A 25,651-nucleotide genomic window follows, 5' to 3' on the forward strand; every position below is an offset into this window, starting at 1 on the left:
TGTGTCCGACCTCAGGTAAGAATATCTAATCCTATCTGGGGTTGATTACAGATGTCCATGGGCGGCAGATGGATTACCATCAAATGGACTGTATGTTCGTCTGCTACTCCTATATTATATAAAAAAACTGCGTATTCTTTTAATACATACGGAACCAAATTAAATAATAATACAAATTTATAAAAACAAAAGCATATCCGTGTTACGGATGGCTGGGTTTCTTTGCGTGTGGGATTGGGACATTGGGAATTATTTATATTGGGAAACTGCAATTTTGAGTCTTGCTCCATTACCCTTGCAGACCGTTGTTCATGATAGTTTAATGGATTTCAAATGACTGGGCATGTTGGCAATAGTAGTCCGGTTGTAATTATGTTTATTATGGAATTGGAGTACCTAAAGAAATATGTGGTATACATTAGTTATTTTCCACCCCCACACCTATTTCTGCCTTTGGTTCGACTCCGGTGGCACCACCGCCACACCTTTTTCTGTCTCATAACAGCAGTGTTAGGCGCAGCTGTGTTCCGTTTTGAAAGGTGTGGTAAGGGAGACATACTTTTCCGAGGCGTTCCAGCTTAGTGCTCAGGGGTAGCGGCGCATCTGTGGCCGACCTCAGGTAGGAGTATCGAATCCTATCTGGGGTGGATTACAGATGTTCATGGGCAGCAGTAGCCACTGACCATCATGTGGACTGCATGCTCGTCTGCTACTCCTATATTATTAAAATAATCAATGGGTTTAACAGTGAAGCAAAATATTGTGAAAAAACCTACATGTCTGAGAGTAGACTGTAATGTCTTCAAAACTATACAAAGTCTACCAATACGCACTAGACTTTGGCACTTCACATCGTACCTAAACGAAACGTGGCGAAAAGTTTTCATGCGTGTCTGAAAACAAACGGCACAATCCACGGCCAAACCATCATTTTGAAAAGACCCATGGACAGCATTGGAAACGCAATGTTTTGACGATGATAACCCTAAGAAAACATCTCTATGTTATGATACATTTCCAATCAGCGCCCCTGGCGGACTGTTTCATAATTGATTGGAAATGTATGGGAAATACGTAAACAGTCATTTTTGTAAAAATGTAAAAACGCATACACCCTTAGTATGAGTTTTTACATTTTTACAACAGGTCATAGATGACACTTCCTTTCGATATCAATAAACTGTACCGCTGAATATATTTTAAACAACCCAAAGTCATTCGACCTTTACTTTGCAATTATTATATAAAAATGGGGCAAGATCCATAACCCAACAAAGGTTTACGATCGTCATAGAAAGGTACTGATGTTCCATGTCGCAACCGGAGTTCACGGTGGAGACACGAACTTGCTCAAGTCTCGGCTCGATTAGTCAGTGTGATCGCAGCGAACACAGTGGCCGTTTGTTGGAGATTGGGAAACTGATGTGAGTTATTTCTAAGCTAATTTCGTAAAAGTTGTGCTGTGTCCTTGTGATTTTTTTGATGTGGTAATGTGTTACTGACATGTTGTTTTAATTAGAGATATTAAATGCGTATTGTTGCCCAGGGATATTTAAAAAAATCAAATAGACAGGAGATTTCACTGAAGTCGATCACAGATATTATGTTTTGTTGTGATCTTTACGATGTTAGAGCGTCAAAATACAGTCTTAGTACTTAGTACAAAAAATAGGTCACCATTTGTCGTAGGACTTCTTTAAAAATCATTTTTTTAATTAATTGTCCTTAGCTAAAGTATTTTTAAGTAATAACAACAATATTATTTATCTATACACGAGAGAAGTAAAAATATGAACATATTATAAGTTTAAATATTAATATATAAATTAAAAGTGGCTTAATTTTCTTCTAGTATTATATTTAAAAAATATATATTCTTCGCAAAATATCTATAATTCCAAAGTTATGTTTACTCATTGTTACCAATCACACATTAGGTAATATTATAGTATTCGTTTTTTTTTAATTCTATGTAAATCTCCGATTTTTTTTAAACATTGACATTAGGTATATAATTAACTGTTTACTTCTAATTATCTTTATAAAACCATACAATTTTTGGTTAACTTTTGAGATTAGAAATACGGAAAGACATTTCAGTGGATTTTCTTTTACACTATTTGCCTATTAATTACGTCACCGTATAATTAAATTCCTCACGCGAATTAAACCATTAAATTAAAAATATTACTAGTGACTTATTATTTATTTTTGTCATAATGTAACAGTTTTTAATTTTATTTTTAAATCAAATTTCAAGTGAACTTTGTTGCACAGTAGTTTGCAACGAAAAAGTTGGTTCAATCCCTGGTCGGGCTAACGACGTAATATTTTTTTTATTGATTTTATGATCTTGATTATGTGTGTATCATAATGCCCTTGCATAAAATTATTAGATTTTATTTTATTTTTATGTTTGTTTTATCAAACTCATACTCATTATCAATATTCATCCATACTATTTTTTGTTAATATACAAGTAATGTCATTTTTGGTTTATACTTCTAACCACAAGTAGGTATATAATCTTGAAATAATTGGGCAATACTTCTAATTATTTTTATATTTATAGTTAAATTTTAAAAGTGAAGTTTATATTTAAGTAATTTTCTATAATTATTTTAAAATGGGTATATAAAATTAACTTTATTGACAAAATACAATACAATTTTTAAATACAATAAAAAAATGTGTTTATTTATAGTTAAATACTTTAAATAATGTAAGTTATTTAAAACGCTGGTCTGTTCTAAAAACTTTTACGCAAATCCATTACAAAAAAATCGTTTGACCACGTCACGCCTACAATTAAGTGCTGCAATCAAATTTGATTTGTTGCATGACACAGGTATCTTACCGGTCTGATATTTAGAAATTTCCGGGTTCGATCCTAGATAGGCAAAATGTATAATACCTATTTAGATAAGTCGTATATTATAAGTCCACTAAGAGAGATCCATTAAATCATTTTAGACAGATCTATAAAAAATAAAAGCTCTAAACTTAGAATGTGGCTCGACACCGGCAGCACCATCGCCTAGGGAATGCAATCCCGATCTCGCGGGATCCCGATCTCGCCAACAAGCAGTTTTCATCTTTACAGTGATGTGATTTTTTTTAACTAGACGAGATCCCGAAAATCCCGGGATTGTGATTCCTAATCCCGCGGGATCTCGACTTTACGATCTCGAGTCCGGATTGCATTCACTAATCGCCACACCTATAGCCTAATAACAGCAGTGGTAAGCTTTGCTAAGTTTTGCTTTGAAGTGTGTGTGGTATGGAGGGCATTCTAGGAAGGCGTTCCAACTCAGTCCTCGGACGGAGCAACGCATTTGATAGATATAAAATGTAAGCACTATTTTATATAAACTAGCTGACCCGGCAAACTTTGTACCGCCTCAAAATCTATTTATATATATTTCATATGAAACATAGCCTATGTTACTCGTAGACAATGTAGCTTTCGAATGGTAAAAGAATTTTTTAAATCGGTCCAGTAGTTTTTGAGCCTATTCATTACAATCAAACAAACAAACAAAGTTTTCCTCTTTATAATATTAGTATAGACAACGAAAAGTAACCTATTTTTCGTAACGGGAAGAATTTTATATTACTTAATAAACAAACGTCATAATAATTTCATCTTGAAAACCACTAAAAATGTTCGCGATTCTTTCACTTTTAGAAAGCTCTGTTAGATACAATGAACCGCATAATAAATATATTGTTTCCCAAAGACCATTGCGAGGTAATATTAATTAGTCACGACTTCACCTTTCTGTCTGCCGACTAACACTTGCTTGGGTCATCTAAATACCAAACCCCTTTCTTTTTACACGATTGCCGTAAGATGATATTGTTTGGATTCCATACAAAAAGATTAAAGACGGAACCCTATAGCCACAGCTGTCTGTCAATCTGTCACAGGGCTCACCTTGGACTTATGGCGCTTATCCAAAGTTCGGTTTACATTGTAGTTTTTGCCACAAACCTGCAAGATGTGGTATACACTTCCTCGTGAGGTATTCCCGGAGCGCTATGTCATGAGGCTTCAAAAAGCTTAAAAAAGTGCAAAAAGAGCATACCTCCCAAACTAATTGAAAATTTTAAATTATTGTTACATTAGCTTACTTATAATTAATTTAAACTGCGACACCCTTACAGGGTTTCATGCCACTGTATCAAAATTTGTAACACCTTTATATGTATGTGATAACTGCATGATGCAATAAAGATTATGATTATGACTACTCCATTAGTGACTCCTCTGTTATTGCAAAAGTCCAGTAAAGATGGCTACTTTCCGTCAGGTATATCTTCTACCTAAACCAAATAATTAAAAAGTATTTATAAAATGATAACAAAAATCCTTTAGCGATCACCCATCCATGTCCTGACCGCGATCGACGTTGCTTAACTTTTGGTTCCTAATTTTCTACAACAGTGTGTAGACTGCAAAGGCTGCCTTTTCGCTCTTCAAAAATAAAAAACAAAAAAATTACTCAAACCCATCAACTTCTAGAAACTAAATAACAATGTGGAGCCAAGTTCAAATCTTGCCCTGAATGACCTTGGCATAGACGTTAATATACACGTGGATGAGAGGTAGGTAAATAGTTTTTCTGCACAGGCATGATAGGAAGTTAAATATGAAACGATTAAACTAAATCATTACAACATCGACAAGACAATTAACAAGGAAATATTTTTAACAGCAATGATTACTCCATTACGCTTTATTGTTCAATCAATTGAAGGATTAAAAAAATTAAAACCAAATGTTTCGTAGGTGTCACTAGATTGTCCCTATAGTTCCGGGACTAGAATAGGGCTACGGTATCCCCTGCCTGTCGTAAGAGGCGACTAAAAGGGGGCTTCCGGGGTTGCGGCAGCAAGAGTGGGAGCTCGAACCGTCCAGCAAACGACCCCGGGAAGGACGGCGGTATGTGTGGTCGCATACCGTCGTAAACACTACATGGTGGGAGTGGAGCGAAAAACTGCTCCCCCAGCGTAGAGCCCGTTGAGCATCGCGCTTGGAGGGTTCCGGTTGTGTTCCGTCGGAGATCCCGGAGTTCTCCAACAAGCGTTGAGGACGCCCACGGCGTTTTAGTGCGGTAAAAATCCCACATAACCGGCGTCGCTCCTACGTCGTCGGGTATCTTTTAAAGGTGTCACTAGATAGGTAATTAAAGATATAGCCTATGTCCAGTGGCGGAGTAAGATCGTCGGAGGCCAGGAACGGAAAGTTGAATAGAGGCCCCAGTGTAATAAGTTGAGTTGATTTTACAAAATTACAAATGTGTCATAGACTTATTCTACGACAAATACTTATGATTCCGCGGACTTTAGCTAGTTAGCAAATGTGTTTGGTGCCCTCCGAGTATCGGGGGCCATCGGCGGACCGCCCCTTCCGCCTCCCCTCTTTTAGTCCGCTAGAGTCTATAACACTCCCTCAATGTAGATGAATCCAATTATATCTCATATGTTAAAATACGTCAAGATGTTTGAACTGAATGGCGCACCAAAGAATGAGACATACATAATTATATTTACATACGTATATACATATATGTGTATGCTCGACAAACATTACACTCCGCTGTCGGGTAAACAGAGAACCTCTGATTAAATATGGTCTTAAAACTGGGCGAAGAAGGTATTTCCATCACGGATAAGAGGCCGTAGGGTTTTGGATGGCTGATCACTGAAAAAAAAATCTTAAAGATATGTGAAGTCTACCAATACGCACTTGGCCAGCGCGGTGGACTATGGCCTAATCCTTCTCACTTTGAGAGGAGACCCGTGCCCAGCAGTGCGACAACAATGGGTTGAGGATGATGATGATGACCACTGATAATCACGGTATCATCATTAGTCGTCTAACAATCGTTATCTTGTCGTAGACGCTACGGACGATTTTAAAACATCTGACATGGGTCACAAACTCCTACCTCTTTCCACCTATTATAGTGGAACAACATGGTGAAGTATGCCCCAATTATCTCCAATAGTGGGGAAAGACTTTACAATTAAAAGAATTATCTAGCTGTGCTATAACTCCTACATTTTTCTACCTATCACAATAAAAAACAACATGGTGGAGATAGCCCTAATTGTACTTCACTGCATAGTCTCTTCAATGATAATGTTGACATGTAGTACACCGCCAGTCGCCAGCCTTGTGTCACGTATATTCAGAGCTAAAAACCTCGAATTCAAATAATTTAAAACAATATCCAACCTACTTATAGCGCCCCCTACCGGTAAATGTCATTATCGTTTTTCGTGCAGCCTGTGTACATTTATGATTTTTCAAAATAAGAAATAAAATAAGTAATTTATAGTAAAAATAGTTAATTTATAACAAATATGTCAATTAATAATATATAAAAGACGTACGTGTAATTGTGCAGAAAAGTTACAATGGAAAATAAAGAATTTTGACGAAATTATTCTGAAGACTTGTACTAGGCGGCCATTACGAATGCCGTCGCAAATTGAAAATGTATTATTTTCATTTATTAAAGATAAGATGATAATCTTATATATTAATGAGGAATGACAAGGTAAATTTTTACATATATATTTTTCAGCAAAGGATTTTTAGATTACCATATTGTTCTGTAGCAAGGAATTTGACGTCTTATGTTCATTAACTAAGCTTGTCACCCATTTAGGTGATCTCGCTTATTTAAATCCTTATATAAATCTCGCTTATATAAAGCTATGAACATAGAAATAGGGTGCTATTTAGCCCCGTGCATGGGTACTAACCCGTTTATACTGAGTATTTACTCACATAAAAGAATCTACTATTGAGTAGAATATACCTAATGGGTATTCACCCGTTCAAATAAGGTTATGACCCTTACATATTGGATATTTACCTACATTACAAGAAATAGGGTGCTATTTAGCCCCGTTCATGGGTACTAACCTGTTTATATTGAGTATTTACTCACATAAAATAATCTACTATTGAGTAGAATATACCTAATGGATATTCATCCGTTCAAATAAGGGACCCTTACATATTGGATATTTACCTATATAACAACTATAACAAGATACTACTATTAAGTAGACAGATACAACGGATATTCACCCATTCTAATAGGGTATTATGTCCTTCACATTGGGTAAATAACCCATATAACAAAATACTAATAATCAGTAGATAGACACAACTATTACCATCGAGTGGGTGTAATGATTTTAATAAATTAACATTTTATTGAAGAATCATTCAGATTAATAATGTACATGATACAGGATATAGAGATGACAATTTATATCCTTTTGTAATACTCTAGAAGAACCTAAATTTGGTTTAACCATTCATAAGAATTTGGTATCTAGGTAGATCAGCATATTAAAGAGTAATTTACTAAGGGAACTATCTATCTATCTAGATGGTGATAGATAGACTAAAGGAAAAAATAGTTTAAAGGAAGAACACTAGCCTCTAGGAAACTGTGGGACGGATAACACATGATTAGACTTTAAAAGTTGCACAAGTCGCAGTTACTATTGTAGCTGTAAAGAGTCAAAAGCCATGCCACATCAGGCGAATGCGTACTGCTCTCGAGCATTTGAAATGATTGTTTCTTAATAATTTTAAATTATTTGCCTTTGTAAAGATAATTTGCTATCAATTATCTTATTACTGGTGCTGGTCATTTATTATGTATAATAAATAATAAGAAGAAATTTCATAGTACAAGTACTGGAACAAATGACCGGCAAAATGGTTTAAGAAACAATGATTGTTCAATTAATATATATATAGTACAATATTTTATAATAACAAATATAACGAAGATATTTACACTTCATCCTATGATAAACTTCATCCAAAAGTTGAGATACTCATACCAAATAGGGTCATTATCTGACTTACAACAAGCCTCATGCACAAATACCTGTGTCACAGAAAGGCTTGATCGAAGTTTCCTTTGGAATAAATCTTCAATCACAACAGATTTTTAGGTGAGTGGTTAATAATGTGGTTGATTATAATTATAATTTTAAAGACCAGTTGTAACAAATAACTATTGACCCAAGCTTTGCAAGTGGTTAGCTTTAAGAGTCTATTTGTATAAACACTTAAACTCATTATTCTCAAGGAATGAAGATTTTTTCAAAATATACTTGGTATGTGTGTAGAAAGACTTCTCACATCAGTGGTAACATATTGTTTACTCTTAACCAATTTTTTACAATATTTTTACTTTACCAACACCTGATGATGGTGATGTTGGTTTATATTGAATATCTTGGTCTTAATCTTGAGCTTTAAATAAAGCCTGGCATTCCACTCACTACTTACTATTGTTTTCAAGAATGCATATTTGGATACTAATTCATGATTACCTTAAACAGTGTTTACATGTCTATGGTTAAATGGAAATTCTATGCATTTCAAGTTCTTTCCTTTGGTTTGAGCAGAACACTATATTTATGTTTTTACTAACCTTTTAAAAGATACAAGACCATACATAACTGATTAAGATCTAGGGAAATTGTGTCAGTTATATATTTATATAACATAATTCCTATTTGAAATGTCATAATAATGGACAAGGAACAATAACGACACTTAGTAATTTAGGATCATAGACATAATAAGCTATATCATTCTTTAGGATTTATTGGTTACTTAAAAGATAGTTTGATAATTGGAAATAATACAACTGTTAAGGTTGTTCATTGTATTATACAAGCAATAAATAAATAAAAAATCAAATTGCTTTACCATTAGATAAAAGATTAAAAATCAACACAAGGGTGAAATAAAAAAAAAAAAAAAAAATAAAAATAAAAAAAAATATATATATATATAATAATAATATTAAAAAATAAAAATTATAATAAATGCAAAGATATGTATATATATAACAATTTTAATATATAACAGTTTTTCAAAATACTATCCCTCTTACAGATAGATATAATTACAGGTGATAGTTGTCATATTATTTTTATTATCGGGACACAATCAGTTATGTAACATATGGTCATTATTCTCGGTATTTTTGTTATTTGATTTAAATAACAAATCCGATCAACTATTTAAAGTTAAATGCAGCGTTACTTGTGCTTAAAGATATTTTTTCAATAATCATCTTCAACACGGTGAAACCCTAATACGTGTAGGCAACTCCACAGTTATTTCATATAGAGACAGCATGGTGTTTAATACCCACATTTAACCGTAATATCAAGGCACATATTGGATTTATTGAATACCCAAAAAATGTTTTTATTTCCCTAATACATTTAATAATTTCAGAATGAATTTGCTATCACTAAATCAAGATTATACATTGCGAATTAACACTTTGAAGGTTTTTAAATAGATTTATTTACTAGGAAACCTACAAGAAGTATGACTTACATGTCATGACTAAGGTTATACTATTTAAATGGAAATATTCATTTTATTTCTAATAAAATAATTGTTGTTAAAGATTATCTCTGAACGGTTGGGGAGTTTGTGGTAGTACCAGACTGGTCCAGACAGTCCTAAAAAATAGTTATAAAAAAAAAAAAATAATAATAATAATAATAATAATAAATAAACCTTTCATTTTGGAAGGGTTGCATTTTGAATCTCATATGAATTTAAAAAAAAAAAAAAAAAAGATCTAAATCCATTTGTTTTTCGTCAACGCTTTGCCCTGTATGTTACTCGCTTCCTCGAGGAGCGTTTCGTTTCTATACACGAATCTCAAGATTTTGTTGCTCTACAAGCAATGTTAGACGCAATAATGAAAACGTGACGCTGGTGCTTATAATATCTTGGCCTAAACAGTGTAAATAACTAGATCTATCTGTAGACTGGTTACAATATTTTTTTCATTTTGATATATATATATATATCTAGAATTATTTTTGTTCTTAAAATGCATATTTAGGTTTTCTATCCTCTATATCCCAAGTATGCTATTACTTGGGATAGCTACATCTGATGTATAAATATTTTTTGCGAGTTAAGTGTAAAATATTATATATTATTTAGTGGAGATGAAGAAAAAATACTATTTACTTTTTTTGGTTATTGTAATTACTCATATAGTAAAAAGAAAAAAAAAAAAAAAAAAAAAAACAATAAGTAATATATATATATATATATATATATATATATATATAAGTAATATATAAAAACAATAGATATCGTATATATTATGACGTTCACTTGGTGTAAGCCCGTGAATGCCATTATTACTACCGATTCGCCTACATCTGAGTCGAGACTTCTAAAAAATATACATAAACATAATAATAACATTATTGTATATTAACCAAATTGGTTGTCGGAAGATATTGTATATTAAATTGCCACATGAATTTGAACCTTACTATAACCAGTGTTCAAACAATCTAGTATTACCATTATTTCATAGTAATCATAGTATTTGTCCAGCACATCCTTAATAAAATTACCTAGATAGGCCTAGTAACACTTGAGAATTGCAAGAATAAGTTTATTTCTTTTATGTAATCTTATAATACAGTGACCTTCCAGACGACAGTTTCTAGATTTTATCAACCACGGAAGATGATGGCATTGATATATAATTTTTTACAATACATACCATTAGAGAGCACGCATTACCACGCTGCTACGCTGACGTCTAAACATATGAGTGTCAGTTAAGACCCTCTTAGAAGGATAGCTGAATGGATCAGATCTAAGTTCAATTTTGTAGTAGAGACGTTACATCAAACGTATACTTGATAACTGTAATTAATATTTAAATAGATATATTAAATTAGGAATTTTAAAAATAGTAGGATTTAAATGTTTTTGTATTTTGTTTAATACGCTCGTTATTTTACAAATCTCTAAACATCTACATGTCAACATTATCATTGAAGAGACTATGCAGTGAAGTACAATTAGAAATTAAACGAACTTACCTAAGTGAAGTTCCATTTCAATTGTACGAACTGCATAGTCTCGAAATGATATTATAACCCACCCACCCATACTTATATATGATAAGTATTACCCATAATATCATCTATGTTGTAAAATAATCGAGCTAATGAACTTATATCTTGACCCCAGGATCTCTAAACTTAATGACATTTACCGGTAGGGGGCGCTATAAGTAGGTTGGATATTGTTTTAAATTATTTGAATTCGAGGTTTTTAGCTCTGAATATACGTGACACAAGGCTGGCGACTGGCGGTGTACTACATGTCAACATTATCATTTCGAGACTATGCAGTTCGTACAATTGAAATGGAACTTCACTTAGGTAAGTTCGTTTAATTTCTAATTATCACCAGTAATGCGGAAAGTCAAAGACCTTAACAGCAAACAGACCTAACAGCAAGAACAATTAAAAAGTCTATCTAGCTCTACTATCCAAAAATGAAATCAAAAATTATCATGCGTCATCACACTCTCAAAAACATTAGAGATAACAAAATAAAATATTTATCGATTCCTAAAGTTAAAAAACAAAATCCTATCTATCTATCACAGATTATAACCATTCTCTATTTAATATCGGGCCAATGCCGCCAGAGCCAATGGATGTGGCAAGTAGCAACCGCCGTTAGAGAAATTGCGAAAACTTTTACGAAACTTCAAGCAACTCGATTGGGCATAAACGGTAAACTCGATTGCTAATATAGAATTTAAAGTTAGATTTGCGTCGCCTTCCAAGCCATTTATATGACTAGCTTTTACACCCGGCTTTATTCGCAATCTGTTTTTATCTCTACCTCGGGGACGGTACTTTTGTCAGGATATAGGTTAATCTTTGGTATAGTCCTCGCCAAACTGCTAGTCCGCTCTGAACTTGTTGCGAGCAGGTGTAGTCACACATTTTGCTATGGCGACGCGATTCATTACTATATTCAGAGCGGACTAGCAGTTTTACGCGGACTATACCCTATGTCCTTCTCTGAATCACTGACAATGTATCTACACATTTCATAACAATCGGTTAAGGCATGATTGTGTCGCAAAAAACTAACTCACATTCATATCTATAATAGTAGTTTTTTTTAAGTAATATAAGAGTAACAGACGAGCATGCAGTCCACCTGATGGTAAGAGGCTACTGCCGCCCATGGACATCTGTAATCAACCCCAGATAGGATAAGATATTTAAGATATTCTGTCTCCACACTCTTCAAACCGGAACACAGCAGCTCCTAACACTGCTGTTATAAGGTAGAAATAGGCGTGGCGGTGGTGCCGCCGGAGTCGAACCACAAAGGGTTCTACCACCTTCTTAATGTGATAGAAATAGATAATAATTATAAATATGAATGTGATACATATGCAGATACCATAGATTAGTAAAGATTACTCACTCCTAACAAGAAAATGTTCCCAGTTTTGAGAATTGAAATAGTTGCGTAAAAAAGTTTTGCCACGTCTCCGTGCTAAAATGTCCCTAAAATATTTGAAATACTTATTTATTTAGTATGTTAATTACGCAGTATTAGTTGTTTATTCGTAAATTTTCTCTTAAAATGTTTTTATTCGTCAAGAATTCAAAAAAAGAACTTGCTAATTTAGCCATTTTTGGCTTCATTCAATTTCAAGGCGGCGAAGTATCTTTACAAATCTATGACAGATACAGAGAACATTTTGTCGTTATATCTACTTGCTTTACCGGCTCCGCTAGCGATCAGAGGTTTTTATCTATCGCTTGAGAGAACTTTTTTCGAGACAAAAGGTATCCCATACTAATTTCTGAACCTCAGACGATGTGGCCAAAATCCCCAAAAGTTTGTTTTATCTACCAAGTCGCACTTAACCAGGGTGGATTTTGACCTTTCACGCTAAGAGGAGGCTGTGAGACAGTAATGGGTTGACGACAACCAACAGAAAAATAACTAAAGTTCATTGAACGGATTCAACTGATGTTTCGACTCTTCAATGAGATAAACATGTCATAGATAAAATATCCTAAACAATAACATTATTGTGCAGTTGTATTCCGAGTTCATTTTACAGTTCCTTGAGAAAATATCTAGATAATATGAGAACTAATTAGTACGCGTTAGGGTGATAACATACGAACGACAATAAGCTAATACCCGAGCGACTCGACTGACGATCCCTGCAGAGGGTTGCCGACTGTCGCTGGTAGTCGCAAACAACAGGTGGCAGTTGTTGGAGTTGCTGGCGACCATCGGTGAAGGTTGTTGGCTGTCGCCGCCTATTGTCAGGGACAGTCAGCGACAGTTGCCGGTGCGGCCTGGCGCATGTATATTAGAGCCTTAAGCAGTGCATTATATTGATCATTTTAATTTAATTTGATGATTAATGATTGTATTTCATTAATTTTGACCACTCCGTTAAGGGTCCAGAATTTGAAACCCAGGCAACTCTATCGTGTCGTGTGTTTACAAGCAGGCGTAACAAAGAGACCATTAATTACCTTCTTATTTTTTTTATATTCATAGGATGCAATGACATCTCGGTAAACATAATATCTTAAAATTCATCTATGATTTTTTATCACTCATTGTTTATTACTTAACATCTCATTATACGAAAAGTAATTTACATTTTAAATGCGTGAATTTTAATATTTTCCGATGTTGAGTGACGTTCAACCATGTAATAATTATTTATATTATTTAATACTAGGTGATCCGACATACGTTATGTTGCCATATAAATAAAAAAATGTGAAGGGTGAACAACCCTTTTCACTTAGGGGTATGAAAAATAGATAGTAGTCGATTCTAAGACCTACTGAATATGCATATAAAATCGGTAAAGCCATTTCGGAGGAGTACGGTAACTAACATTGTGACACGAGAATTTTATATATAAGATAAAATAATTTTTATCTCCGACTAGAAACATAGACTTTGAATTAAGTATACGTATTTACATAATAAATGCTCAATAAATAGACCCATTGTTGTCCCACAGCTGATCATGCGTCTCCTTTAGAAATTAAAGGGGTTTAGACCATAGTTACACCAAACCCGTGGTGGGTTTGGTGGTGGACTCGTTCTCGAGTTTTGCGGGCACAATTATTAGTTGGGATTTAAAATTATAAATAGATAAATATAAGATTAAAAATTCAACGGGTTGCACTCCGGGAGTGCGGGCAGAAATGAAAACTTTCGAAACCTAACCAGAATAATAATATATAACGAATAAAAAATTAAACTGACACCCTGAACTTAAACTGACACTGACATCGACCTATGTTTTCTATGCTGACACCGGATGACATCTTGACTTTTACAGTTTGCTTTGACGTCTTACGAATTTTCGATGAGGACACGTGATCCTTGCGTGAATTTAACATTTTTTACCCATCACAAATATTGCACAATTTCAGAGAAATTCGAAGCGCAAAATCTCACTCAATATTTATTTATCTATCCAAAATCATATAATAAAACTGAAACATAATGTAATCTTATAATGTAATGTGGGAACGTCCTGTTGTAACACCTTTTGTTTATTGTATTATTATCTGAAATGTGTGAAAATGTTACATTGTACGAAACACAAATGTAACAAGTCAACTTGGTTTTAGAGTTTTTACAAAACATTTAAGTTTGAAATGTTGTAAAAATTGCGTGATACAGTTACAAACAACAATACGATATTGTTGTCGGCTACTAAAGCAAGCCACAATAGCTTGCGACATCCTTTTATCATAATTTTAAATGGACGTCCATTAGTACAAGCTTAATATATAATATTGCAAGATTTCATCCCCTATTTAGCAATAAGTATTTTATGCTTCGTAATCGGTGGTTAGTTAGTGTTTCTTCAATCCTTCAAGCCTTCGGTGCAACTTTTTTATAATAATAGGATGAGTAGTTACTGCCGCCCATGGACAACTGTAATCAACCCCAGATAGGATAAAATTCCTACCTGTAATACAAATGCGCCGCCATCCCTGAGGACTAAACTAGAACGCCTCGGAAAAGTATGTCTCCCTTACCACACCCTTCAAACCAGAACACAGCAGCAACTAACACAGCAACTAACACAATCCTTCAAGTCTCGGTGCACCTTTTTTATAATAATAGGAGGAGTAGTTACTGGTGCCCATGGACAACTGTAATCAACCCCAGATAGGATAAAATTCCTACCTGTAATATAAATGCGCCGCCATCCCTGAGGACTAAACTGGAACGCCTCGGAAAAGTATGTCTCCCTTACCACACCCTTCAAACCAGAACACAGCAGCAACTAACACAGTAACACTGCTGTTATTATGTAGAAATAGGTGAGACGGTGATGCCAAAAAAGTCAACCCACAAAGAGTTCGACCACGTTTTTAACTAAAGAGGAACTCACGACACGTTAGTATAAATAAAAAATAAATAAAAACAGTTTGAATACAAAAAAATCTATTTATTTTTCAGAACCACTTCATCATGGCGTCAGCAGCTACCCTCGTCCAGCCGTCAGGGGAGATGTGGAAGAAGATCAGGGTGGAGCTGAACGAGGATGTGAACACCAGGGACCGGGACCTCGAAGCAATCAAGGATTGGATGAGGAAGCAGCCGCATTTACCTGATGAATGGGGTAATTATAAATACTGATCTGTTGAAGTTATAGATTAAAGAAATGCACAATTTGAGGCATGATTTTTTTTTTATAATATAGGAGTAGCAGACGAGCATGCATTCCACCTGATGGTAAGTGGCTACTGCCGCCCATGGACATCTGTAATCAACCCCAGATAGGATAAGATATTCCTACCTGAGGTCGGCCACAGATGCGCCGCTACCCCTGAGGCCTAAGCTGGAACGCCTCGGAAAAGTCTGTCTCCCTTACCGCACCCTTCAAACCGGAACACAGCAGCGACTAACACTGCTGTTATTAGGTAGAAATAGGTGTGGCGGTGGTGCCGCCGGAGTCGAACCGCAAAGCGTCCAACACCTTAATTTCTACAAAATTTTGCTCAAGCGACAATTATCTTTGATGGTCGAAGACTGTCGATAGACAAGGGTAGTAGATCACTGATGTCAAAACACGATCGGCGTTTTACGATCGCGTTTCCGTCATCGGTAGGTACACGTTTTAGGCACAACTTCTAGCATGAAGTGACAGGCAAATGTAGATCTGGTAGGCAAAACTAAAGATAGATTGATTAATCTTAAATATATATAACTCAAAGGTGACTGACTGACAGTGATCTATCAACACACATCCCAAACCACTGGACGGATCGGGCTGAAATTTGGCATGCAGATTGATGTTATGACGTAGGCATCCGCTAAGAAACGATTTTGATCAATTCTACCCCCAAAGGGATAAAATAGGGGATGAAAATATTACTTCGTAACGCGAGCGAAGCCGCGGGCAAAAGCTCGTTACGAATAAAGGGTGTTTGATGAAATTTTCTAATGTTAATCTTTGATACGCCAACTTCACATGTTCACCATTTACACCATATCTGTTATGACAAAATTGCCAATATTGCCAAAGAAGCCTGACAAGAACCTAATATTTGAATTATAGAAAGTGGCGACCTTGTACAAATTAAAATAGCTATTTCATTCGCTCCATACATACCCATCTAGGATTTGCCAACCGACATTCGCAATGTGCTAAAATCAAATAATGTCAACGTAAATCTCATGTGTACATGAGACAATACAGCATAATTAAACAATTAGGCAAGTAATATTTGCATAGTAAAATACTGCGTAAAAAACAGAACTTGTATTTGCTTAGAAACAAAAACGTAGGCTTTTAAGTTTATATTTACAGTCAATACACGTGTCAGGCACAGACCGTGGCAGATTAAGTCATATTTAGCCCCCAATTAGCCCCCAACGGGCTCTATCTACCCTGGGGAGCAGTCCTTCCCGGAGTCGCTTGCTGGACGGTTCGAGCTCCCACTCTTGCCGCCCGCAACTCTGGAAGCCCCCTTTTAGTCGCCTACTACGACAGGCAGGGGATACCTATAGGGCAGATAGGGCTATCCCTATTGTAGTCCCGAAACTACAGGGACAACGGCGGGAAGACCTGCTACAATACATACAAATTGTATAGGAGGAAATAGGTATCTATTCTGTAGATGAAAATTCCGTCTCATATTATGTTAAAATATATTTTCTTTAATATAAGTAGCAAACGCGCGTTCGTTACCTGATGGTAAATTACTACTGCCGCTGTAAATTACATCAGTAATAAGATTAGATTATCTAACTATCTATGTACAAATACAAAAAAATACTCTCCTTAGGGTTAAAAAATTGCAGGTGGTCGACTCCACTTGCTACTTACCATCCTATGGCCATTAAAGATGAATGACGGACCCATCTACAAACGCAATCGAAAGTTTGATGGGTTACCAGCTGTTTAACTCTGCTTTTCGCATTTACATACTCCAAACGCCGTTAAATAGTCGGTTTACAAAAGTAGAAATACTAGTTTATTCTTCACTAGCTGACCCGGTAAACTTTGTACCGTCTCAAAATCTATTTATCAAATATATTTCATATAAAATATAGCCTATGTTACTCGTGGATAATGTAGCTTTCGAGTGGTGAAAGCATTTTCAAAGTTGGTCCAGTAGTTTTTGAGTCTATTCATTACAACCAAACAAACAAACAAAGTTTTCCTCTTTATAATATTAGTGTAGATAAACGTCATTCTTCAAGGGGCTTTAAACCGGTCAAGCACTATTGAACAATCAGTAGAACGCATTCCTGTCACGCGTGTTAAAGCGTGTTACTCAAGCATGCATGTCGCTTATATCCTCCCGTTTTATAAGCACACGCACACGGATCGTGGCGAGATGAGGCGAAGAGACTACATCGATTTAATTCTTATACATATGTGTGGAACACGCGTGCTACCGTAAACATGCGCGACAAGAAAAGCGGCTACAACTTTGTAGATATGTTTTTCCTACGATCTTTGTATCTGATAGGGCTACTACAAATACGTTTTAAGAATAAATATGAAGTAATCTACAAGGAAAAACATTATCCTAATGCTATTATACTACGTGGTAAGACTACGGAAGCTAATATAAAGAAGTATGTACTTAACTAAGTAGCGTTACTCACTCCGTTTTATTACTTATACGAACTTATACATAGAAATAAGTGTATTATGAGTACATTTATATTTTTCGCGTACTTAGAGTAAATAATGAACTTTTATGTGTGAAAGATTCTAGCTTTTCTTAAATATTCATTATTCATATCTTGACTTAACATTCCGTCTTAATTTCATTCAAATTAATCTTTTATAACAATTTAAATTAAATTTAAAGTCCACAGTAATTTTTCTCACATTGCATGACGTGTATGCTGAGGAAGAAATTCAGTTTACCGGTTTTCTTGATAGATGGCGTTGTACAGCACAGCAACAGCTCGTCTATAATGTTTCTTAAAAAAAGAAAATAAAGTTAAGTGAAAAGTGAATCAAAAAAAAGAAGTGAAAAGAAAGTTAAAAAAAAGATTTTTTTTATCTTTAACATATAATCAATATTATTTACCATTTTCAGATGAAGGGCGCATCATGACCTTCCTACGCGGCTGCAGCTTCTCCCTCGAGAAATGTAAGCGGAAACTGGACATGTACTTCACCATGAGGGCCGCCTGCCCAGAGTTCTTCACTAATAGGGACATCAACAGTCAGGAATTACGTGATCTCATGACAAAAGCGTAAGTTCTTATTGAAATCACCTTTTGGTTATCTCTTGGCAAAGCATCTATCCTAATTGATCGACGTTTATTGGTTATTTTTTTGTGATTTATGCACAAATTGAAAATTCTAGAAACTCTTAGGCATAAGTTATACACTATAACCGACTACTCTTGGCCTACATTGTAAAAATGTATTTAATTGTTAAGTCAACGTAAATAAATCTTTGCCCAATGCTTCTGACGATAAGTTGAGGTACTCCTTTTAATATACTTTGATACGTCTAAACCAGAACGAGACAAGGCTATATCAAGGTGCAAATACTCAATCAAGGTACCCAAAATTGCCAAATTTTGAACTATGGTAGATACAATTTGGTTTAAACTGATTAATATAACTTACGTACATTATTAAAAACATTAACATCTATTCAACAACAAACAAACTTTTTTTTTTAGATAAATGTAAAGCAAGATACTGGAGCTAATGCTTTATTAATTATATGTAAAAATAATGGCATTTAAAAAAAATGAAAAAGAGAATAATTATTTTTAAAATTAAAAAAGACAAACCCACTGAGTTTCTTACCGGATCTTCTCAGTAGAGGTCGCGTTCCGATCCGGTAGTAGTTTAGGAAAATATTGTAACTGACAATTTGTAAGTGCCGCCGTTGGCCTATACAAAATAAATATATAAAAAAAAATTCAAATACATATATAAGAGTTCACCTAGAAAAGAGACTTTCGACTACAACTACAATAAACAAAATAATATTGTTTTTCTCAGACAAGGACCGCCATTGCCTGGTTTAACGCCAAACGGTCGTCGGGTCACCATTTGTAGAGGTGAGTAAAGTTCGCTGACGTCACTGCAACGTCATTAATATAATTTTTACTTAAGTTCAAAGGAACATGTAAGTCATTATACAACTCATTTGCTACTAACAAAATCATAGTTTATGAAATAAAAAAAAATAGTTGATTAGAGGTTAGTAAATAAATTTATATGTTTTTACGAACACAATAAAATTAAAGCTATCTAAATGTATATAAAACTAGCTGACCCAGCAAACGTTGTGTTACTATATAAATAAAAAAATGTTAAGTGTGAACAACCTTTATCACTTAGGGGTATGAAAAATAGATAGTAGGTTTTTTATGCACACTTCAAAACTCTTTTAACACTCAAAACCTCTTGATTTAATATTTGATTCAGCACGTGTTCGAAAATAACTCAATGATAATAAAATATTTTTTTCAATTCGATCGCAGCGCCAACTATTGGGTAAAACTATCATCAAAATAGATTATTAATTAATATTTGAAACTGCGATGGTAGCGAAGTCTGTCGAATCCAATGTGAACCATTCCAAAATCAACAACTACTTACGAATTAAAAAATAATTAAAAAACCTTTTCCCACGGACTAAATTGTGAATCTAAACCATTCTCAAGTCCCCTTGAACACACACACAAATTTCATGAAAATCAGTCCAGTCGTTTAGGAGGAGTTCAGTGACATACACACGCACATAAGAAATACATTTAGCCTTATGTAAAAGCAATTAGTATTCAAATTTAATGCAATATCCGCTATATAATTAAGATTATTATTATTATCATTATTATTAAGACTTTTATCAAAACATTCATAAACCTGACTATTCTCTAGGTGATCATAACTTTCCGAATAATCAATTATTATAAATAAGACTATATTAATATGATGATGATGATGATAATCCAATTCCAGGTCTTGACAAGAATATAGAGACTCACCAGCTGAACGAAGCATTCAAACTGGCGATGATGATTGGTGACATTCGTCTTCTAGAAGAAGTGGAGGGAGTAGCTGGAGATATCTACATTCTGGATGCGTCTATCGTAGCGCCGAGTCACCTGGGGAAGCTCTCACCATCTGCTGTTAAGAAGTTCTTAATTTGTGTTCAGGTATGATTGATTTTGTATAACAATAAAATAAAATAATAAAAGTGTCATTAAAATTGAAGTTGATTTAAATACACAGAATTTTAGACGATTAGAGAAAATGCAATGCTTACGTTTACGTTAAAAAAAATTAACAAAAACGTTCATAAAATTTCATTATAGTAAACTATATTGTGCTGTGTGTTTAATACATATTATATTAACAAGAAACAAAAGCAAAACAAACAAACATAATATAATATTAACAAGAAACAAAAACAAAACTATTAGCGCCTTAATTTTTAAATAGCAATCACGAACAAAATCTTTACAACCGTATTTCACTCTTTCTTTCATTAAAGGTACTAAATAAATTGCTAATCAGTACACACTCTCTATCTAAAAAAAATTTCAAGGTATGTAAAGTTTACCAATACGCACTTGGCCAGCGCAGTGGACCATGGCCTAATCCTTCTCATTCTGAGAAGAGACCCGTGCTGAGCATTTGGACAGTAATGGGTTGACGATGGCTCACCTATTGAACTTACAGTAACACTTATTACTCTGGTATTTAATTTATATTTTTATAATTTCAGGAAGCCTACCCCGTCAAGTTGAAGGAAGTGCACATAGTAAATACATCACCAATAATTGAAACTGTTGTCAATTTGGTCAAACCCTTTCTTAAAGAGAAGATTAAGAACAGAGTAAGTAATCTTTTATGTTATCTTTTATAGATCTTTTTGTGACAATAACACTAAAGATATTCAAAGCATCCATACACTAATTTGGTTTTTGTTCTAATTTTTTTCTAATATTTCATCATAGCAATCTTAACCTGAAAAACCACATTTTGTTTTATCGTAATACCTACAAGGCATGCTATGAAAATTATGAATATTAAAACTATACCCTTAACTTTACACCCGAAGATTTTTTTTCGCAATTTCCGATTCAAAACGTTTATTACGGCTTTTTATATAGTTCAAGGGATCCACAAAAAATATGAAAAAAAAACCAGAGTTTATACGTAATCCAGAAATCGACCCGCACGATCGTGAGTCTCCGGTGGGAACTGTCACACTCACGATCGTGAAAATTGCAAAAAAAAATAGTTTTTTATCAAAAAATATGAGAAAATTAAAACAATTTGGAGATATTTAACATCACTGTATTTATTTTCATTAGTCTTTATAAAAAATCTGTCTTGGCAATGAAACCTAAACTACGTAATTCTATGAAAATCAACATTCTTCTTTCTTCCGGTATTGCCTCCGTCTTAAATCCAGGTCTCCAAGGCGTAGGTATTATTGGCTAGGGAATACATCCAATGATAATGCAGATGGAGAAAACTTTAGACATATCTATTGAAATTAAATTAAGTTTTCGACCGGTTCTTCTTAGATAATATAAATTTGTATATCTGGTTACATATCAAGAGCCTCACAATTAAAATATTAAGAAAAATATTTCTTTGGAAACTTTACTGGAGATGTTGGTAGGGATGTGAAGACCTTTTCAAGACAGAAAACGTATTCTTTTACAAGCTATTTTTCGATGTGTTGGACGTGAAGATGCTCGGCGGCGAGAAATTTCTAGGGATGATTTTAAAGTAGATGGTTGAGGTTCAGGCTCAAGTTCCAGATCCAATTCTAGGTCAGTTTCTATTTGAGGGTCTGCATGTGCTTCTGGATCTGTTTCTGGGCACAATTCTTCAAATTGAAACTCTTCTAATCTATTTGGTTGAAGCTCTTCACTTTCATGAAGATCTTCAATGTCCGATACATTTCTCCTCACCCCGCACTGGCAAAATCTGATCGTCATTTAAATGTACCCCTAAAATTGAAACAAACAAAATTGATATTGACGAAACTTACACATAACTGGTAATAGCAATAAAAGCATTTTCATCAAACGTTATTCTGCACCAACAACCGTAAGCACACGATCGTAACAGTTGAAATTTGCAACCTAATTGTATCTAAATTGCAAGTTAATCGAATAAACTACTAAATTACACGTATTTAGTGTTCTTTTAGCTTTCAAATTAGCTATAATTAATAATAGATACTAAACATTTAATACCAAAAATAATTATATACCTGTGACAGTGCGCGGGTCGAAAAAATCTGCCATCTTTGGACGAGTCCCTAGCACAACTGACCTCCTGCACCCCGCTCACTTAGCCGGTAGCACGTGCGATACTCTCCTCACGATCGATCGGCATCGGTTGCGTTTCGAAAAATAAGAAGCTATCACGTGGGAATTTTTTTAAAGTGAAACTCACGCTCATATCATCTCGGGTGTAAAGGGATACAAAAAGACAATAATAGTTTGACCAATACTGAAACAATTCCCCATAATTTACCTACTCCAAAAATGTTAAATGTTTATAAAAATCTATTGACTATTTTCAATGCTATCAATTACCTTTGTTTTGTGTTCATATTTTTAATAAATCGGTTTTCTATTTCCAGATATTCATCCACACTGACATAAACACTCTCTACGAACACGTACCAAAAGAGATGTTACCAGCGGAGTACGGTGGTAACAGCGGATCCATCAATGACATTAATGGTAAGTAAATGTTACCACAATTGTATTGGGACGGTACCCGTTATATCTATTTCAGCGCTCTGCAATTTTCTTAATACTTTTTAATGCTACTGTAACTAAAGGTAAATGCAGCACGATTGCCTAGAAAAGGCCTATTCTCTCTTGTCTAAGTATTCATTTGCTTATGATTTGGAAAGGAAGAGGTTTAATACCGCAAACGCCCATTTTGTTCTTAAATACAAGCGATAGACAAGATAGATTCCTACCTGAGGTCAACTATAAATGCGTCGGTACTCCTGTACAGACTATACGAACGCATCGGAAAAGTATGTCTTCCTTACTACACCCTTCAAACCAAAAAAATCAACGCTTAACCCCACTGTTATTAGGCAGAAATAGGTGTGGTGGTGGTGCCGCCGGAATCAAACTACTAAGGATTCCTTACTACTACCTTCTTTACCTTCCTTATACTACCTTCAAAATTGATGTAAATACCAATTATTATAATTGCAGAAGCCTGGGTAAAGAAAATGGAGGAGTACAAAGATTGGTTCAAAGCGCAGGAATCCATCAAGGCGAACGAAGCGCTGCGACCTGGCAAGCCAACCAACTACGATGAACTCTTTGGCATCGATGGCTCCTTCAGACAACTCTCTATTGACTAAATATATTTTAGATAATAAGATTAGGTATAACCGACGCTAGGATGAAAAAGCACTCGAGACGCATAGTAATATAGAGTATCGGCCTTAGATGCAGTGCATAGGGTTGGATTCATCATGATTTTGTATAAGTGTTTTGGGTGCTGTGGGTGTTTTTAAATTCATAGCACCCACAGTTGTAAGGATTTTTGTGCTATCACAACATGCACACACGCACACAATCCATCTAGTACGTGTATGTAATTGTATGGAAGTAGGTAAGTTTTCGTGAATAAGGTAGAAAATAATTGGAGAAAATAAGTAATTAGTAGTGTGATGGATATATCGACAGATAAATTGAAGTATTAGTCGACCAACTGATCGACTTCGAGTCAATAATAAATAAATAGATACTTAAACATAACGGAAGTAAAAGAATATATGTATACACAAGAATATAAAAAAAACATATAATATAATATGTCCATGTTTTTAAATATGATTAATTGTGGTGTTATAATATTGTGATATTTTACAATCGTAAAGTGTATTAAATATGAAAACAATTAAATAATTAAGTATAGTTTTGTTTTTTTTTTTATTTCTAACCACTAACTTAATAGAATGAATCAGAATAAGGACCGTCTTCCTGTCACGCGTCTGGACGCCCGCACGCTTGTCCCACACGCACGCGTCAATTTGCTGCAGTGTTTCGCTGTGTTCGTATGTCCCGCATGATACAAAAATATCTACGAAACCACAGGATGCGAGTGACATGCGTGCGGGCGTAGACTCGCGCGACAGGAAAAAGGCCCTTACTGACTGCGTCTAGTCCTCATCTTTTGTAACTATTTTGTGAATACCAACATTTTCTTTTTAGATCAAAGTGTTAAAATCACTGCTACCTTTGGACATTATAATCAAAGTGAAATGGAATTGGACAACATAATCATAAATTTAAGGTATTTTATAATATATATATGTAAGCGATACTCACGATACACGGTCACGGCAAAACTTTGTGGTCTTAACGACTTCATGAAGATCTTTAATCGGTTACGGGTGTGTTGCTACTCTTAACTTAGTCTACTTGAATGGTTACTTACCCTATTGCACTCTTCTCACCATCACAGAAGTGCTTAGGCATAAACAATATTTACCAACTTAGCCATGGCGTATTAAAATAAAAAAGAGCGTTATTTATTTGCAAAGATAGAATCCTAAAAAGATTAACAATAAAATAAAACAATCATTATGTAACAGTAAATACAATCAATATTATTTCAATTAAAATTGCATTCAAGCAATACCTACTTCGTTCAATTGTTTGTTTACACTCATCCACGTGGTCATCTCAACCTTGCAAACCGCCTGACCGACTTAATCATCTATTGTATAATTACTTAATATACCTGCATTATGTTCGTAGGAAGTTGTATTGCTTACGAGAAATTATAGTAACGTTAATTTATTTTTATAGCATAAGAGTAGGGGAGGACTGCATAGTCCACCTGGTGGTAAGTGGCTACTGCCGCCCATGGACATCTGTAATCAACCTCAGATAAGATAAGATTCCTATCTGAGATCGGTCATGTGCCGATACACTTAGGACTAAGCTGAAATGCCTCGGAAAAGTGTCTACCTTACCACACCCTTCAAACCAGAACACAGTAGCGCATAACCCTGATGGTGTTAGGCTGATATAGCTGTGGCGGTGGTGCCGTCGGTGTCAAGGGAACTACATGGACGTTTACAATATCTATAATTATTACAAAAACAAAAACCAAACTGCTTAAAAATGTAGCAAGCGTGTAGAATATTGCAAAAAAGCCTACTTGCCGAAATACGCGATCAAAAACGCATTCTACACTCACAACCACACTCTAGGATTCCCTGTGCCATG

At 34.7% G+C, this 25,651-nt stretch overlaps 1 protein-coding gene across 1 annotated transcript; it reads left to right on the forward strand.

Annotated features, from left to right (window-relative positions):
• Window positions 1-1,279: 1,279 nt before the first annotated feature.
• On the forward strand, window positions 1,280-24,181 carry LOC140746133 (alpha-tocopherol transfer protein-like). The gene is made up of 8 exons (XM_073078150.1): window positions 1,280-1,424; window positions 15,380-15,542; window positions 18,484-18,643; window positions 19,410-19,468; window positions 20,376-20,572; window positions 21,145-21,255; window positions 23,026-23,128; window positions 23,621-24,181. The coding sequence occupies exons 2-8, from the start codon at window positions 15,392-15,394 to the stop codon at window positions 23,770-23,772; spliced, it is 933 nt and encodes a 310-aa protein (XP_072934251.1). The 5' UTR covers window positions 1,280-1,424; window positions 15,380-15,391; the 3' UTR covers window positions 23,773-24,181.
• The last annotated feature ends 1,470 nt before the right edge of the window (window positions 24,182-25,651 follow it).

Source organism: Epargyreus clarus, unplaced genomic scaffold (genome assembly GCF_041222505.1).
Source record: "Epargyreus clarus isolate Ecla_fem2 unplaced genomic scaffold, WU_Ecla_fem_2.2 ptg000012l, whole genome shotgun sequence".
Classification (NCBI taxonomy): Eukaryota; Metazoa; Arthropoda; class Insecta; order Lepidoptera; family Hesperiidae; genus Epargyreus; species Epargyreus clarus.

Excerpts from the sequence above, each read along its gene's own strand:
- LOC140746133 (XM_073078150.1), top strand. The coding sequence starts at position 15,392 with ATGGCGTCAGCAGCTACCCTCGTCCAGCCGTCAGGGGAGATGTGGAAG. Across the intron at positions 21,256-23,025 it reads AAGAGAAGATTAAGAACAGA|ATATTCATCCACACTGACAT; the intron begins GTAAGTAATCTT and ends TTCTATTTCCAG. Across the intron at positions 23,129-23,620 it reads ATCCATCAATGACATTAATG|AAGCCTGGGTAAAGAAAATG; the intron begins GTAAGTAAATGT and ends TTATAATTGCAG.